This window comes from Amaranthus tricolor, chromosome 10 (genome assembly GCF_026212465.1).
Source record: "Amaranthus tricolor cultivar Red isolate AtriRed21 chromosome 10, ASM2621246v1, whole genome shotgun sequence".
NCBI classification, from domain to species: Eukaryota; Viridiplantae; Streptophyta; class Magnoliopsida; order Caryophyllales; family Amaranthaceae; genus Amaranthus; species Amaranthus tricolor.
In genome coordinates, this window is record NC_080056.1 from 14,016,268 (window position 1) to 14,032,328 (window position 16,061).

Consider the following 16,061-nt stretch of genomic DNA (forward strand, 5'->3'; position numbering starts at 1 on the left):
CCGGAATGTTCTCAAGTCGCACCTCCCGCTCCTTCACCTTACTTATACTACACAGAAACCACGGTTGCCCTTGCTTGATTAACTTCCTGACCTTCAATGATGATACGATTTTTATCCTCGGTCCCTTACGAAGACTCCAATATTTAACCTTCTCCCCCTAGGTCCACTTAAAGTCACTGACTGTTCTTCACAATCTATTATCGATTTATATCTACTCAGCCAATCCATCCCAAGTATTACATTTAAATCATCCATTTCTAGAGAAAATAAATCACTCGAAAATTTTACTTTTCCTATCATAACCGGCACTTCACGGAACAACGTATTACAATGAAAAATCTCCCCAGAAGGAGTAGCGACTGAAAAACATGTTTCCTCGGGGTTTTCCAATTCCAAGTCCTTAACTCTAGACTTTGAAACAAACTAGCACGATGCACCAAATTCAAAAAGTACTTTAACGGTCTTTGTAATAATACAAAACGTACCTATGACCACATCCGACGCCTGCGCTGCTTCCCTCGAGTTAACTTCTGAAAGTCTGCCATCATTCTGAGTAGAAGTAGTAACACCTCCTTGATTACCACGTTGGCTTGAAAAGAAATTCTCATTTCTAGCATTCCCCTGTCGTTGCTGGACACCGGAGTGATTTCCCTGAAACCTAGGGTTTGAGGCAACCCCCAAGTTTCGGCCAAAACTACCACCATTGTGGTTACTCCTTCCAGCTTCATTACCACCCCGTCCGTTATTGAGACGTTGTTGTAGGAAGCCTCTATGATTTCCCCCTTGTAGCTCTTGTTGTCCCATGCGAGTATAACACTCATACATTCTATGGCCCGATTTACCACAGTAAGAACAATCCACTAACGCACCCCGGCCATCCCTTCCTGGGTGATTTTTCTGGCATCTCCTACAATTATAAATTCTTTCCTTCCCATTGCGATCATACAAAGGCTTCTGTATTCTAGCCTCTAGTCTCGAATTTCCCCCATTCTTGCTGTTCTGACCAGAATGGAAACCTTTTTCCTGGAAGCCTCCAAACGGTTTGTGCTTCTTAAATTGATTTTGGACCTGATTACTCATATTTATATCATTCTGAAGCATGGGTTCTTTCCTCTTTTCCCCGCTATGGCTCATCTTCTCTTTTTCTTTCCTAATAACATTTCCAATCTGCGCAGCTCTCTTGTATAGCTGGTCTAAAGTATCATATCTATCAGTCTCAATGTGCTTTTGAATCTCATACGATAGACCTAATTCAAAACGCTGAATTTTCTTTCCCTCAGTTGGGACGTCCTCAGGGCAAAACTTCAGGTATTCCATAAAAATCTGATAATATTCATCCACCGTTAAGTTTCCCATTTCGAACCTAGCAAACTCATTTGATTTGTCCTTTCTCACATGAGGCGGATAGAATTGGTCCCATGACGCCCCCTTAAAACCTTCCCAGCTTAAGTCACCATTGTTTTCTGATATCAACCTTATCTTACTATGTGTCCACCAAAAGTCAGCATCTTCCACTAGGAAAAACGCGGCTTGGTCAACCATGAGCTCAGCAGGACATCTCACCACACTAAAGAGTTTATCAAATTCTCTCAGCCAGTTTTCCAGCATAGAAGGTTCACCTTTTCCACAATAAGTTGAGGGTTTACTCTAGGCTATTCTCTTACTAATTGATGAAGCCCTTTCCTCCAAAGATTTCTGTCTCGGATTCCTTGCGCCAGCTAGGGCCTTAACTAGGTTTCGAAGCACGCGGTCAGAGTTTCCTCTTGGCACGGACCTTTTCAAAAAGAGTGGCATGTTGGCAGGTATACTGTATTAGGTTAAACAAGGTATGTAAATATATTTCTACAGCGTTTGTGGTTAAGGAAAACTCATACTATGATTGCTCTTTATAAAAAAAACCAGGTAATAGCCCTAAAAGGTAAAAGAGTTGAACAAAGAGTCTATAATCAAATCTTCACATTTTTCCATAAATACAATACTTAATCAATTCTACCTACTAATGTTTAAACTTTTTTAAAAAAAACGAAATTCAAATTCAAAACAATAATACCATATTGTTCCAATCCAAAATGAAATACTTGGGTATAAAATCCCACATAACCACTGTTCAGATACTACAAAGTCCGAAATAAAAAATCAAATCATTCAACCAAAAAAATTGTTCGCGATTTATTTCTACTTAGGAACTAGACATACGAACTCATACACATGCATACTCAGATAAAGTAGAAACAATCAGGCAAATAAAGGCGACGCATCCAGACGGTCATGATCTTCCATGTATCGATCATGGTCAAAATCAGCATCACCAGAGTTATCGCTAGACGTGCTATCAGAATCAAAAGGGGTTCCTACAGATAAGGAATATAGTAAGTCGCCCTACGGAATCAGAAAGTTCTACAATTATTGGTTCAGGTGGTCTTTCCTCCCACATAATGATTTCACTTTCCTCCTCACTCATAAGATCTTCTCGCCTCACTGGCCAACCCCCTAGAATAACTATTTCACTATCACTATCGCTCATAATATCACCTCTATCAGCTATTCCCCCCTTCACATCAGCATTATAACCATCTCCCACGTTATCCTCATAAGGTTCTTCTACCACTCCTAAGGAATCTTCCTCCATAATTTCCCCCTGTTCCCCATCGGAATTTTCCTCAAAATTCTCCTCAGATTCTTCTTCTGGGTCCTCATCGGGGTCCTCCTCCGGGTCCTCAGCGAAATCCAACACATCAAAGTTTATTAGTAACACTGGGTTTGGGTCTACTACGGGAACCACCTCCTCAACAACATTTGCTCTTGCCCACTAGACTCTGGAACGTCAAATCCATCCCGACCCACAGTCTCCACTGCTCTAACCCTTCGGTAAAGATCCCGATGAAACTGTTCACTCCTCTCTTTCAGTTCGCCATCTTTTCGTCCATTATCCCCTCATACACTTGTATAGATCTCTTGTATATCATTTCCATTCGTTGGGTGTAGTCCAAATCGCTTTCCCCCTCTTTTCTGTCCCAAATTCCCAAAGCCTCTATCTCTGCCCAGGCTGGGGCATTAACTAAAGCTCTCCAGGGTTCCTCTCGGGTATTAATTCCTTCCTCGGCTGGTCTTTTTCCTTTATCCATGAAAGAAAAGTAATAATCGAACTTCCTGACTCACAAATAAAGAAAACGAGACAATTAATTTCTGAGATAAGACAAAGATAGATAAATTAGAGTACCAGAGATATATATACAGAAATGCTACCATGTATACATAAAAATTATCCATGACATCTTACTTAAAGACACCTAGCAAAACACATCATATCCCCTTAACGTCTACCCCTTTTACTCTCGTCATCATTTTTTTTTACGTTAGTCTATCGATTTAGATAAATAACACTAAATAAAACTCCCGCTCTAATACCAATTGTGACATCTCGAAAAAACTCGGATCGTTTGAAAAGAGAAAACGACCTTTTTAATTAAACTAAATATAGTCTGAGTCAAACCAGGATGTTAGAAGGCAGTTATAAAATGGGTTTGAAATCAAAGAAAGCTTGCGGATCGAGTTCTATTAGTGTTATTATAAACTACTAGATCAAAGAAATTCTTAGCAGCGGATAAGATTGTGAAATTAAATCTACTTATTACAACTTGAGAACGAGATCGCCTCATAAAACCAAATATTCTTAAAAATTTATTAGAAGTTCTTATCAAGACTTATGTAACCTAACGATTTATTTTTCCAAGGAACAATCCTCACTCTCCAGACCTGCAACTTAACTTACTGCTAGTCATTGCCCAGAAGGGAAACAACATCATCGCAGGATCGTTAAGACCAAAAGTACACGTCAGCAAACGTCGCATACCATTTAATAAAATACAACAAAAGAAAGATTTAATAGCTGTCGGTCTCAGAAAATACGGCTTCGATCACGCTAATAGAGATTAATCAATTTCGTGTAAGGGTTAGTCAGCCATACTGCTGTACTATCCAGCCATACTGCCGGTACAACTCCAATCTCCATAAGTGAGACATTACATTAGGGAAAGCTAACCCCTAAGCAAATCTCTACCATAGACACTCGCCTTACTTCGATGCCTATGGTTAAGTATGCATACCCTCGCGATGGCTCATAATGCCCCCATATACCGCGAGTAATTCATTTCCACCAATTGACGTCATACTACGTCCACTTTAAGGTTAGTGAGGTCATACTACCTCTACTTATCAAAAATGTATCAAAATTATTTATTCGGAAAGATAACATTATTCATACTATGTATCCATACTTTACTTTTGTTTACCATTAATATATGGTACATCGGACTAAATACGAACTTCGCTGCGTGTACGTACCTTAAGCAAGATAACCAACTCTCAAGCATCCTATTCAATTCCCGGTCACGAATCGACTTCCTACAAGGTTCAATCGTATTCGGGAAATAAGCACACATACACACTTTCCTCAAATCAACCATAACACACACATACAACTACAACCACACCTAGAATACCACACACATCCTGAACATCCATCACACACTATAACATGGTAAACGCACAAAACAAGACAGCATACATAATCTGTCCAGAAACGCAAACTTAAAACTGTCTAACTGAAAATCCAACTTCACCGTTGCGTCCAGAAGGCATCAAAATCCTCGGGTACAAATTTCCATAATTTATAACATAGTATAAGTATTTTTAACCTAATTTCAAAGCCCAAAATGTTCCAAAAACACCCTTTTTTCACCATTTTCAAAACCTACGGGATTTTGACATTTTTTTTTTACAAATACATACAAATTTCAATGTTCACATTTCTTATTAAATCCCTACCATCAAAAATCATAATTCATGTCCACATATTGAAAATCAACTACATAGTCCCAAAATAATTTACTTCTTACAAATACAATTAGTTTTTCCTAAACAACCATTCATCAACACATTAGAATTTAAATATCACACCAAATAATTTCTTATACTTACAACACAAGTTTCTCCATGAACAACCCTAATTTATATATATGTGTGTGTGTGTGTGTGTGTGTGTGTGTGTATATATATATATATGTATATATATATATATATATATATATATATATATATATATATATATATATATATATATATATATATATATATATATATATATATATATATATATATATATATATATATATATATATATATATATTAATATAATTATTTTTTTATATATATATTCACCCATCATCTTAATTTAACATACCCATATAAAAATAAATTCTAAAGCAAAACATCCTACACTAAAAATTTGACAAGGCATATATATAAAATTCATAACATCATTTTAAATCATGAAAGAAATGTCCAAGGAACAAAAATTCACACAAGCCACCAATCACATAATTTAATTTACTTAATATAAAGAAAAATAAATAGAGAATTATACTTACAATTTATATGAAAAGAATACCAAAATCAAAATTGTAAGGAGGAGTACTAGGCGTGTGAAGCTAGGGTTTGTGAAAGTTTGTTTTTTTTTTCTTTTCTTCCTTGAGTTTTCTTAAGAAATTTGAAAGAAGAATGCTAATGAGATTAAGGTAATTAGGAAGATTAAGGAAATAAAGTATTAAGGAAATAAATAATTAAGAAATAATTATTCAAGGCAATTATTGTGATTTTTTGATATTCCCACAAGGGAGTTACAAACTCTCCCAATCTACCCCTATGGCCGGCACCTTCACTTCCCTCCAAATAAATTTTTTTTTGAAATAAGAAATGGGTTTAAGGGTTTGGGCCCGAAAGGCTAGATTGTTAAAAAGACTGAAATATATAAGCTTAAGCCCAAAATTAATCAATAACAACTTTATTTAAAAAAAGAAACTTTATTTATATTAAATAATATTACTAATAAATCATTAAATATATCGGAAAAAATATCGGGGTGTTACAAGAATATTTTAAAAATTATTTCATAGTTACCTTTCTTTGTAACATAGTTACTTTTACAATTATGAGTTTTTTTGCCTCAATCGTGACGATAGATTTTTTTTTTATTTTAGTGAAATCAAGGGTGTAGAGTCCTTCTTACCCTTCTCATTTTCAACCTTTCTTAGTAGATCCCACACACACACACACACACACACACACACACACACACACACACACACACACACACACACACACACACACACACACACACACACACACACACACATATATATATATATATATATATATATATATATATATATAATAAATGGGATATTGGGGTGGGATAGAAGTCATATTAATAGAAAAAGTCACCAAAGAGTGTAAGACAATTTAATAATTACAAGGGTCCAAGTCCTGGTATGGGGGGCGGGTCTAGGGTCTGGGTCTAGAGGTAGGGTCAGGGTTCGGGTTCGTTCTGGGTCCTAATCCTCAGACCCAAACCCGGACCCGCCTAATATTTTTTAGATCCAGATCCGACCCGAATCCAGTGGAGCTCATAAAATAAGACCCAGACCTTTAAAAAGGGGCGGGTCCAATAAGTTCTTGGACCCATGATGATCCCTAACCATGCGCTTGCGGTAATTTAAAATTTGCACACCAGGAATCTCTATCAGTTAAAGGAAATACAGTATTGATAATTTTGCAAATACACGTATGCTTGATTGTAAGCCTATTGAGAATAGTATGCCTATGGTATGGAACAGAAAACACTTATAAGGTCAGATAATTTTATTGTATTAATTTGGTATGCAAATATATACTTCCTTTATTTCATAATAGTCGCTAGCTTTTTTATTTTTGGCAATTTCATATTACTTGCTACATTTCTATTTTTAGTAATAAAATAATCATTTAAAGTTCTACTTACCCCTATTTTTATCCTTCTTTGTACCTCATTAACTTTTATACCTACAATTATTTAATATTTAGCTATTTCCAACTAAAATTAATCTTCCATCGATATTTATTTCTTTCATTAAAAATCCACCTATTCCCCCATTAAAAACCCACCGTCCCAACTCCACTTATTCTCCCATTAAAAACCCACCTTCCCAACTCCCTACAATAAATGGTGAGTTTGATATGATCCGTTAGATGGTATTATCTTGTTGATCCCAACCATTCATTTTAAAACCGCAAAATAACACCCCCTATATAAACTGAAACTCACCCATCCAAATTCTTAAATCATTTTGTCTATCCCCCCTCTCTCTCATTCTCTCTCTCACACACTATTATCTGAAGATTTCGAAGTTAGATGTATATGATTTTTGTTTTTTATTGTTGATTCTAACCGTTCACGAAATGGGGTTTTGATTTGCTTTGGTTTTTTTATTTAATTTTGCATGTGATCTAGGTTTTTTGAGTTGATCCTCTCAATCATCTGTTATGGGTTTATTATTTTTCATCCCTTGGCTTTGATCTATTTCGGTTTAATCATGATCTGGTATGGTCTTTATACTCTTGATTCTGATTTAGTTTGAGTTCCTTTACATGAGATTTGGGTTTTATTTTGTAAGATTACCATGTAGTTTCATGTTATGATCTGGGTTTTGGTTTGTAAGATTATGTTTCGATTTTTACGATTTGGGTTTAATCCGATTATCATGATCTGATTTTGATTATTTTCTGATCTGTTTTCCATTTATGATAAACTTGCATGTTGTTTTGATTTTGATTATGTTCTGATTTTGAATCTTTTCTGTTGTAGTTTTATGTTATGTTGTTTTGATCTGATTTTGATTTTTCTTATGTTCTGATTTTGATTATCCTTTTGATCTGGTTTTAATCTGATATAATGATCTAATTTTGATTATTTTCTGATCTGTTTTCCATTTATGATAATCTTGCATGTTGTTTTGATTTTGATTATGTTTTGATTTTGGATCTGTTCTATTGTAGTTTTATGTTATGTTGTTTTGATCTGATTTTGATTTTGATTATATTCTACATTTTTCTATATTTTTCTGATGTTTTTTATACTGATCTTACACTCATGTAAATGGTTCTTTTTTTAGTACTGATTTTGGTTCTTATTACTCCCTTCAATTCTTTTCAATTGTCCCATTTGGGTTGGGTACGAATATTAACAAAGTAGGGAGGACCACCTTGAATAGTATACCCATGTGATGTAGGGGTATTAGTAATAAAGTTGATTAAACTCTAATTATTTCCTTCAATTTGAATAAGTTTAAATTTGGAGGGAAATTAAAAATTGTTCAATTACATAATTAAAAATACAAAGTCTTCATAGCCATTAATTAAATTACATAATTAAAAATTACATCCCGATAAAATAAATTTACATTTCATAAAGGGGGTTTGTATCTATATTTCCACTTCCTCCTCGATCTCTTCAACACTTTATTCACGGCTACAAATAACGAACACTTTTCTCGGGCCATGTGAATACGGATATCATTTCATTCATTGACTTCAGAAAAGAGGTCGACCAAACCGAATATGCATTTATTGTGTACGTTAGTCACTTTTTACAAAATGCGCCAAAAAACAAACAACATTGATGCGATCTAAAATTTAAAAACTTTTCCATAAAAAATTGTCATGAGAAGCAGCCCAAACCCACACAGCAAATTTACACAGGAAGAGGAAATTTGTCAACAAAAATGAAAATGTCAACCCACAAGTTAGGTGCCACAAAACAGAAAACAACACAGCATGAATATTGCTCCATAAATAGGGGGTATTTATTGCAAAAACCAAATTAATACTCCAAGTCATTTATTACAAGAAAAAAATGGTGAAGCAAAAAGAATTAAACACTTACACTAGGAACGAAATAATGCATGAGTTATTGCTTGTTGTTAACAAAAAGGGGAAGCCAGCTCATGGATTAATGGGGGGATATCGCCAAAAAGTACGGTGTTCACTGGAAGACCATAAGTAGAATTTGGGCTAAAGTTAAAACTTAGCAAAAGGAGGGGACCACATTGGATGCAAGTAATAAAAAGTTTGGCAGAACAACAACACAATAATACGATTTGATGAAAGAAAGATTTCAAGCCTTAGAAAAGTTCAAAAAGACAAGTTAGAAGGCAGTTGCAAATGCCATGGGTGTTAGTCGAACAACTGTATGGAGATGGAAGAAAAAGAAGCACAACGCAAGCATACAAATGCAATCAAGCCACTATTAACCGACACTAACAAGAATAACAGGTTATTCTTTTGTATTTCTAGTTGCATTTATGATGAGCAGACATATGGTTTCAAATTCAGTGACATGTCTAACATAGTTCACATAGATGAAAAATTGTTCTATCTCACTAGAACACAACAAATGTACTATCTTACTCCAAGAGAACCTGAGCCACATGGGGAAATACAGTCAAAAAGATTCGTTCCCAAGATTATGTTTATGTGTGCGGTTGCTAAATCGATGTACTCTAGTGAAGGTGAACTAATTTTTGATGGAAAGATAGGTACCTTTCCTTTTACAGCTCAAGTGCTAGCACAAAGAAGATCCAAAAACAGGAATAGAGGGGAACAAGAAAATTCAATCTATAACAAAGACACACATAAGGTTAATGCTAATTGACAATATCTTACCGGCTATTAAAGAAAAATAGCCAGAAGGTGCAAGCAAAATAATTTACAATCAACAGGATAATGCAAAACCACACATTCTAGACAATGATCCAATATTCAGGGAAGCTGCAAATCAAGATGGATTCAATATCCATTTAGTTCAACAAGCTCCAAATTCCCCTGATATGAACGTGTTAGACTTAGGTTTTTTTTATGTCTATTCAATCGTTACAACACCAGAAAGCAGCATACAACTACACTCAATTGGTTAGGGCGGTGACAGGTGCTTTTGAAGCTTTAGAACACCACACATTAAGCTTTGTTTGGATAACCTTACAAGTATGTAAGGTTGAGGTACTCAATAAACTTGGTGGTATTAACTATCATATTCCACACATGAACAAAAGCAAACTAGCTAGGGAAGGGAGACTACCAGATTATTTAACAGTTAGGAAAGAAATCATTTATGAGTCACTCAGTCATTTGGATGTAAATCATTTAGAGGTTGCTTACTGTACTTGGGAAATAAAGATCAAGAGATTTTCCATCAAGCAACACAACCAACAATAACATTTATTGTGAGCCAACAGGAAACAAGGAGCAACAACAAACAACAAAACCAACAACAATTATTGTGAGCCAGTAGGAAAACCAGGAGCAACAAAAAACAACAGAACCAACAACCACAACAACACAAATTCAGCAATAGTCAGCAACACAATGACCAACAACAACAATCAACCAGCACCAAAAAAACTAGCAACAAGACTAGATAGGGTTATAACAGTCATACTTTTGGGTTAATATTCACATTCACACTTTTGGCCTTATTGTAGTGGATGAAAATGTTTAGGGTTAAACATCATGTAGATTCAAAAAAAGGCAATGAATTGAAGAAATGAAGTAAAATGCCTCTATATATGGACATTCTGATGTACAATGTTGTAATTCAACTTTTGCCTTTTGGTAAAAATTTGTAAATTTGGTGAAAATGTTATGTTTTGGTGGAAAAATCTTTTTTTGGGGGGGAAATTATTGTAAAATCAAAAAGATTTCCCTTTTTTAATCTGCTTAAATCAAAATGCCTTTGTATATGGATATTTCTAATGTACTGTAGCCATGTGCTCACCTATTTTAATCAACTACCAAAGCTATTTTTCTTTTTTCCCTCTTCAATTAACAATAATAAAATGGAGGCTATAAAAGCAAATCAGCAGCTACTTAATAGCTCAGCCCCTTTTTCTTAAGAATTATACCCATGCAAAATGTAACAACAATATCAGAACAGAGGAAGTATATATATATATATATATATATATATATATATATATATATATATATATATATATATATATATATATATATATATATATATATATATATATATATATATATATATATATATTGATATTGATATTTTATAATTATTTCTAAGAAATGTTATACAATAGAACAATAGGATATAGTTATTCTTTTATTCAGTATATACATTGTCGCCACATTTAATTGTTTGTGGATGAAGTTAGATCAGAAATAAACCACAAAGAACACCCAAAGTAAAAACAATAACATACAAAACAGCCACGTTTTCCTTGACAATCCATGGCTTAGAGTTTTTGTTGATCACATTCACACCGAGTGCGTCAGCAACATGAGAAGCCATATCTTGATGATTAAGCTCAAGAACCGCCTTGGAAAAAGCATCATCAATCTGGAACGATGTGTTAACTGCTACCGGAGTAGGAGGTGGTGTTCTCGGCAGCATTATAGGAACAGAAGCAAGATCTTGTGGTGTCTGCTTAGGGTAGAGAGAACACTCATCAGGCGTTGTTTTGGTGTTATCAACAAATAGGTTGATGGGTTTTAGCTGAACATTTACAGATTTGGTCTCACTCATTTTTGTGAGATTAGAGTTAGCTGACAAAGCTATGTTTTTCTATGAAGAAAAAGGAATAACATAAGCAATGATGGTTTAAGGGTGATAAATGATATGGACATTGAAAACTTCATTGCAGCTACCATTGAAATAGTCTAAATAGTGAGCACTGAAAGGAAGTTTCCATCTATATCACAAGGAATTAATCAAATTCAACAAACATACTGAATGTAGAGTGATTTTGAAGAGTATTCAGATATATTTGCTGACCTTTTGGTTGAGCCAATAGCCGAGACTTGGTTGCTGCATGTATAAGTCAAATAACTCTTCATCGTTAAACTTGGTGAAGTTCAATAGACACTACAGAAAGGATTCCGGGGAGCAAGCAAGCGAGATAGAGTAGTATTCTTAACAACGGAACTGAATTCAATACTCATCCCCACACCGTTTTCTGCCCCTTCTCTCAGCACAATTAGTACATTAAGCGTATGAGAGACGTGCATAGTGTAGCCGTCAACAGTGAATATCTTAACTAATTCTCCACAGCGTTTACTTTGCTACTTGAAGGATTAACAACTTTTTGACTTAATCATAAATCAAAAATACATGGAATATAAAATACAGTCAACCACCGTAAAATTACATGGAATATAAAATATATAGGGAATAACCCCACATATTTATACAAAAAGTTTACCTAATAAAAAAGAATGAACCTAGCTGAATTTAAGTCAACCACTATTCATCCTACAAAGTTAATCATAAATCTAGGCCTAATATCAATAATGGGTCCCTTTAGTTTTAAGCTTTCAACAAAATTCTACATCCTTCAGGCTTAAGAACTCTCTATTACAGTAATTAATGAATCTAAAACGCAATGTAGATTCCTTGCAACTTAAGACCTAATATCAAAGCAGCAGTAAGCTCAAGAACCTATATTTTCTCAATAATTCCTCCTTTTAAGCCTCCAAATACACGCACTTGGACTCAGATTCGTGTTTCAGAGCTGCCTGTTTTGTTGCTGGAGCATTCTATACTCAAGTACTGATAATATCACAAACCTTCCTATGCAATGCTATTCCAAATTTAAACCATGGATAGATCATAGTACGGAAGCAACTGACAAACATTGAAGACATCAAGTTTGTCGCTATGCTCAAATTTGTAAAATCCACATATGCATCACTATGCATGAATAGGATAAAATGCTGAGCCCAAAAGTCACTGAAGCTCCAAAGCGTGTTTCAAGGATTGATAGTGATAAAACAATCACATTCCATAATGGCATCAACATCAGAATTAGCCCCGTTGAAGTGTGTTATGGCAGACCCGTTTACTGTTTAGAGCTTACAACCTACTATTCATGTGGTCTCCTTATTTTGAGGATAGCAGTAGAAGTACTGTAGTAGTAGTAAAGACAACTCAATCTAAACAACTCCAGAATGCATGACACATAGACAAGATTCAGCTGGTGGATTCAATTTTGGAAGCAGGGGTCATTCATAGATTAATCCAGCTAATTGGTGTTGATTAGGCCACCTCCATAACCACAAATAACCATATCCAAGCATTCCTGAAAGGGGAAGGAGAAAACGTATTAGTGATATCATTGAGCTGAAACTACACATGAAGAAATCAATCAGCAATAAGCAAAATAGGAATTCCCTGACGAGTTTGTAAACCTGCAAATATCACTAAGAACGGCATACATGTCAAAACAGAAACAATTAGTCGTTATTGGAGTGTGAAGTATCAAAGGGTTGTTGTACTCTTCTCATTTTTCTTAATTTTTAAGGAATAAGGTGAAGAAGGGGGATAAAGAGATAGAAGATACTCAGTCCAGTTACAAAAGAAAAAAATCATATAAGCTGCACCTAGAGAAATAGCATCATTACAAAAATAAGGTTATCTGAGGCATACCACCCTCAACCAAGTAGAGAAGACAGGTAAGGTCTGGAATGATTATCTTAAAAGCTGCAAGTATACAAGATCAATAGATTTCCAACAAATACTATCACTAACAAAAATTAGAGCAAACATGAAAGATGTCAATATAAGAACATTAAAGTAGATTAAAGTCTCAAATTATTCTACATAACCCCTAAATTAAGAAATATAAGTCTTCTGCCACACATAAGGGGCGCACTAGGTTCCGCACTTAAGATTCTCACATAGTTCACCAAAATGAAAAAGTTAAATGCAATAGAAAAAAGTTAGAAAGAAAAAGGCTTGTAGTGCTTATTGAGTTATCTAGTTCAACTCCATGCCATCTCCAACTTGACTGCAGATAGGGCTGACAGCGGAGAAAGATCTCTCAAATGGGGACGGATGTAAGTTTCCATCTCGACGACGCTTGAAAGAACAAGTTTCGGAAGGGCAAGCTTCAGCTTCAAGCTTCCTACGAACACCTCTTGCAGCTTGTTGCTCAATAGGTGAAAGTGGGAAGACCTGCCCACTGACTCTGCACAGTGAGTCGTGATTTCCATAGAGAATTCGCTGATCACAGTTTTTGTCACAGATATGGGTCAGCCCAGTCAGCTTGCATCTGTACATATTCCCACAAACATGCTCATTTTGACATTTCCAATCGCACTTGTGGTTTGGATATGGCCCATCCTGGCCCAGAATGCTCGACAGAAAGATAACATTTTTCGAGCCAGTCATCATTGCTGCGTTGTGTGCCTCCATTGAAAGTCTGTGGAACCCCATCAGAAGAAAGCAATGGTGTCAATGGGGTTCTCAACCTAGTGAAAGTGCAAGCATAAACTGCCACCCATCCTAAACTCAACCAAACTACCAAAGTACAAGCAGAAACAACTATCCCTCGCTGAGGAACTATGTCTTAGAAACACGAATTTGAAGAAAGAACCTCAAATACTCTTATCTTACTATAAACAATTAAACTATTAACATATAGCTGAAATGATTTGAAAGAAAACATATAAAGAAATAGTCCAACTTTCTTCAAGATGATCCTAATTCTAAGAGCAGCTACAAAAAATGATGGGTATGTGACATTTGATTCTCTTTGTAATTTCCAATTTGTCAATACATATTACTACACAAGCTCTCATAACATAAACAATGTTCTGAAGTGACCATACTAAAACTTGCATACAAGATTCTCTATCTATTCATGAAAAAACCCTAATAAAATTACCAATAATCACCACACAACAATATATTAAACGTCATGTTTACAGTAATGTAATGAGAGAATATTGCATAAGAAATTACGATCCTCCATGAACAACTGTAATGGAAAACACAAGAAAATATTTCTGAACGGGTAAAACTAGAACCTAAATAAATAACAGATCTAAGCAACAACCTTTTCGGGCAGCTAGAATTCCATTAATAAAAAACATCCATATAAAAAATATTCAGAAAATATGAAAAAAGAATTGAAAATACCAAAAGAAAAACAAAGATCCATTTCATTATTGAACGTAGATTTTTTTTTTTTATTTTTTTTTTAAAAAAAAAGCAAAAATCCTAAATCTAAATTAAGAAAAAGAAACCAGCAACAGAAAGTTGTACTTACTTAGATGAATTAGATGTTGACCCAAAATAACCCAGTAAGGAACCTGCAAAACAAAGTGAAGGAATAACAAATTCTTGCCCTTTCTATGAAATCTGTGCAAAATGGGGAAACCTAGGTATTTATAATGTGAGACTGTGAGTGATGACAAAAACAAGAATAGGATATACGGGTGTTGTTGTAAAGTACATGAAATTCAAGTGAAATTTCCGCAAAATGTTTACTTAAATTCACATTACTATTATAAATTGTATTTTTGTCTTCTAATGCTATTGCTTTTTTTTTTTAAAAACACAAATCTAGGAGTCTTCGCATTTTTAATAATAAATAAATAAATCGAAAAGAAATACTCTTATAATCTTTAACAAACTAAAAAAAAATACAATTGGTATTTTTCTAACATACCGCCTCTCGGTGATACGATCTCATACAAAGAATTTATATTCTTATAATATGCAGTATTAAATATACTATTTAATCGCAAACTAAACCGGACCAAACTATAATTTTAATATTTGGTTTGGTATACGGTCTAACCGATCTGGTCTTTTTTTCAAAAATAAATACGATTTTCGATCTTGTATCGGTTTTTTTTTCAGACAAAACCTAACTGCAAACTGTAGTATGACTAAAAACCATTTTTTTTTTAAAAAATAGGTCAATACCTTAATATTTCGAGATCTAATTATTTTTATAGTGAAGTAATATATACTTGAATGATATTGATGCAATAAACTAATTACAAATTATTATATTTGGTGATTGTAAATACGAAATATTTGCATAAACACATATATTATTTTAGAAAAATAAAAAAATCAAAAAATCTTGGACCTTACCGTTGTAGAACGGTCTAGTCTATTGGTGAAAGTTCGAAAGATAATTTTTCAATCTAAGCCAAACCAAACCAAGTTGGCCCATAATTCAAATTGAACCAAGCCAAATTAATTTAGTCTAGACTTTTCAGACCAATCAAAACCAAATATTTAACAAAAAACAAATATAAACTGCAAATCGAATTAGATTACGCAAATTGTACAACAAAAATATTTAAAATCATAGTTGCAAAAATGAGAATGCAAGATAAAATTTCAATCATTGAATTTAGGTTTTTTATTGTTATAAAAT

At 34.3% G+C, this 16,061-nt stretch overlaps 2 protein-coding genes across 5 annotated transcripts; one reads left to right on the forward strand and one right to left on the reverse strand.

Moving 5' to 3' along the window:
* Positions 1-9,064: 9,064 nt before the first annotated feature.
* On the forward strand, positions 9,065-10,086 carry LOC130824869 (uncharacterized). The gene is made up of 3 exons (XM_057689887.1): positions 9,065-9,511; positions 9,558-9,707; positions 9,757-10,086. The coding sequence occupies exons 1-3, from the start codon at positions 9,065-9,067 to the stop codon at positions 10,084-10,086; spliced, it is 927 nt and encodes a 308-aa protein (XP_057545870.1).
* An 895-nt stretch (positions 10,087-10,981) lies between these two features.
* LOC130825883 (uncharacterized) lies at positions 10,982-15,136 on the reverse strand. Of its 4 annotated transcripts, none has more exons than XM_057691337.1 (3): positions 14,937-15,133; positions 11,663-12,965; positions 10,982-11,311 (listed from the first exon to the last, which is right to left on the reverse strand). In XM_057691337.1, exons 2-3 carry the CDS (start codon positions 11,699-11,701, stop codon positions 11,039-11,041), a joined length of 312 nt encoding a protein of 103 aa, XP_057547320.1. In that variant the 5' UTR covers positions 11,702-12,965; positions 14,937-15,133; the 3' UTR covers positions 10,982-11,038. The 4 variants fall into 4 exon arrangements, 3 of the variants coding, with proteins under 3 accessions (XP_057547320.1, XP_057547318.1, XP_057547317.1); XR_009046981.1 differs by having other exon boundaries at positions 11,001-11,311; positions 11,663-14,087; positions 14,937-15,129; XM_057691335.1 differs by having other exon boundaries at positions 10,982-12,965; positions 14,937-15,136.
* Positions 15,137-16,061: the final 925 nt, after the last annotated feature.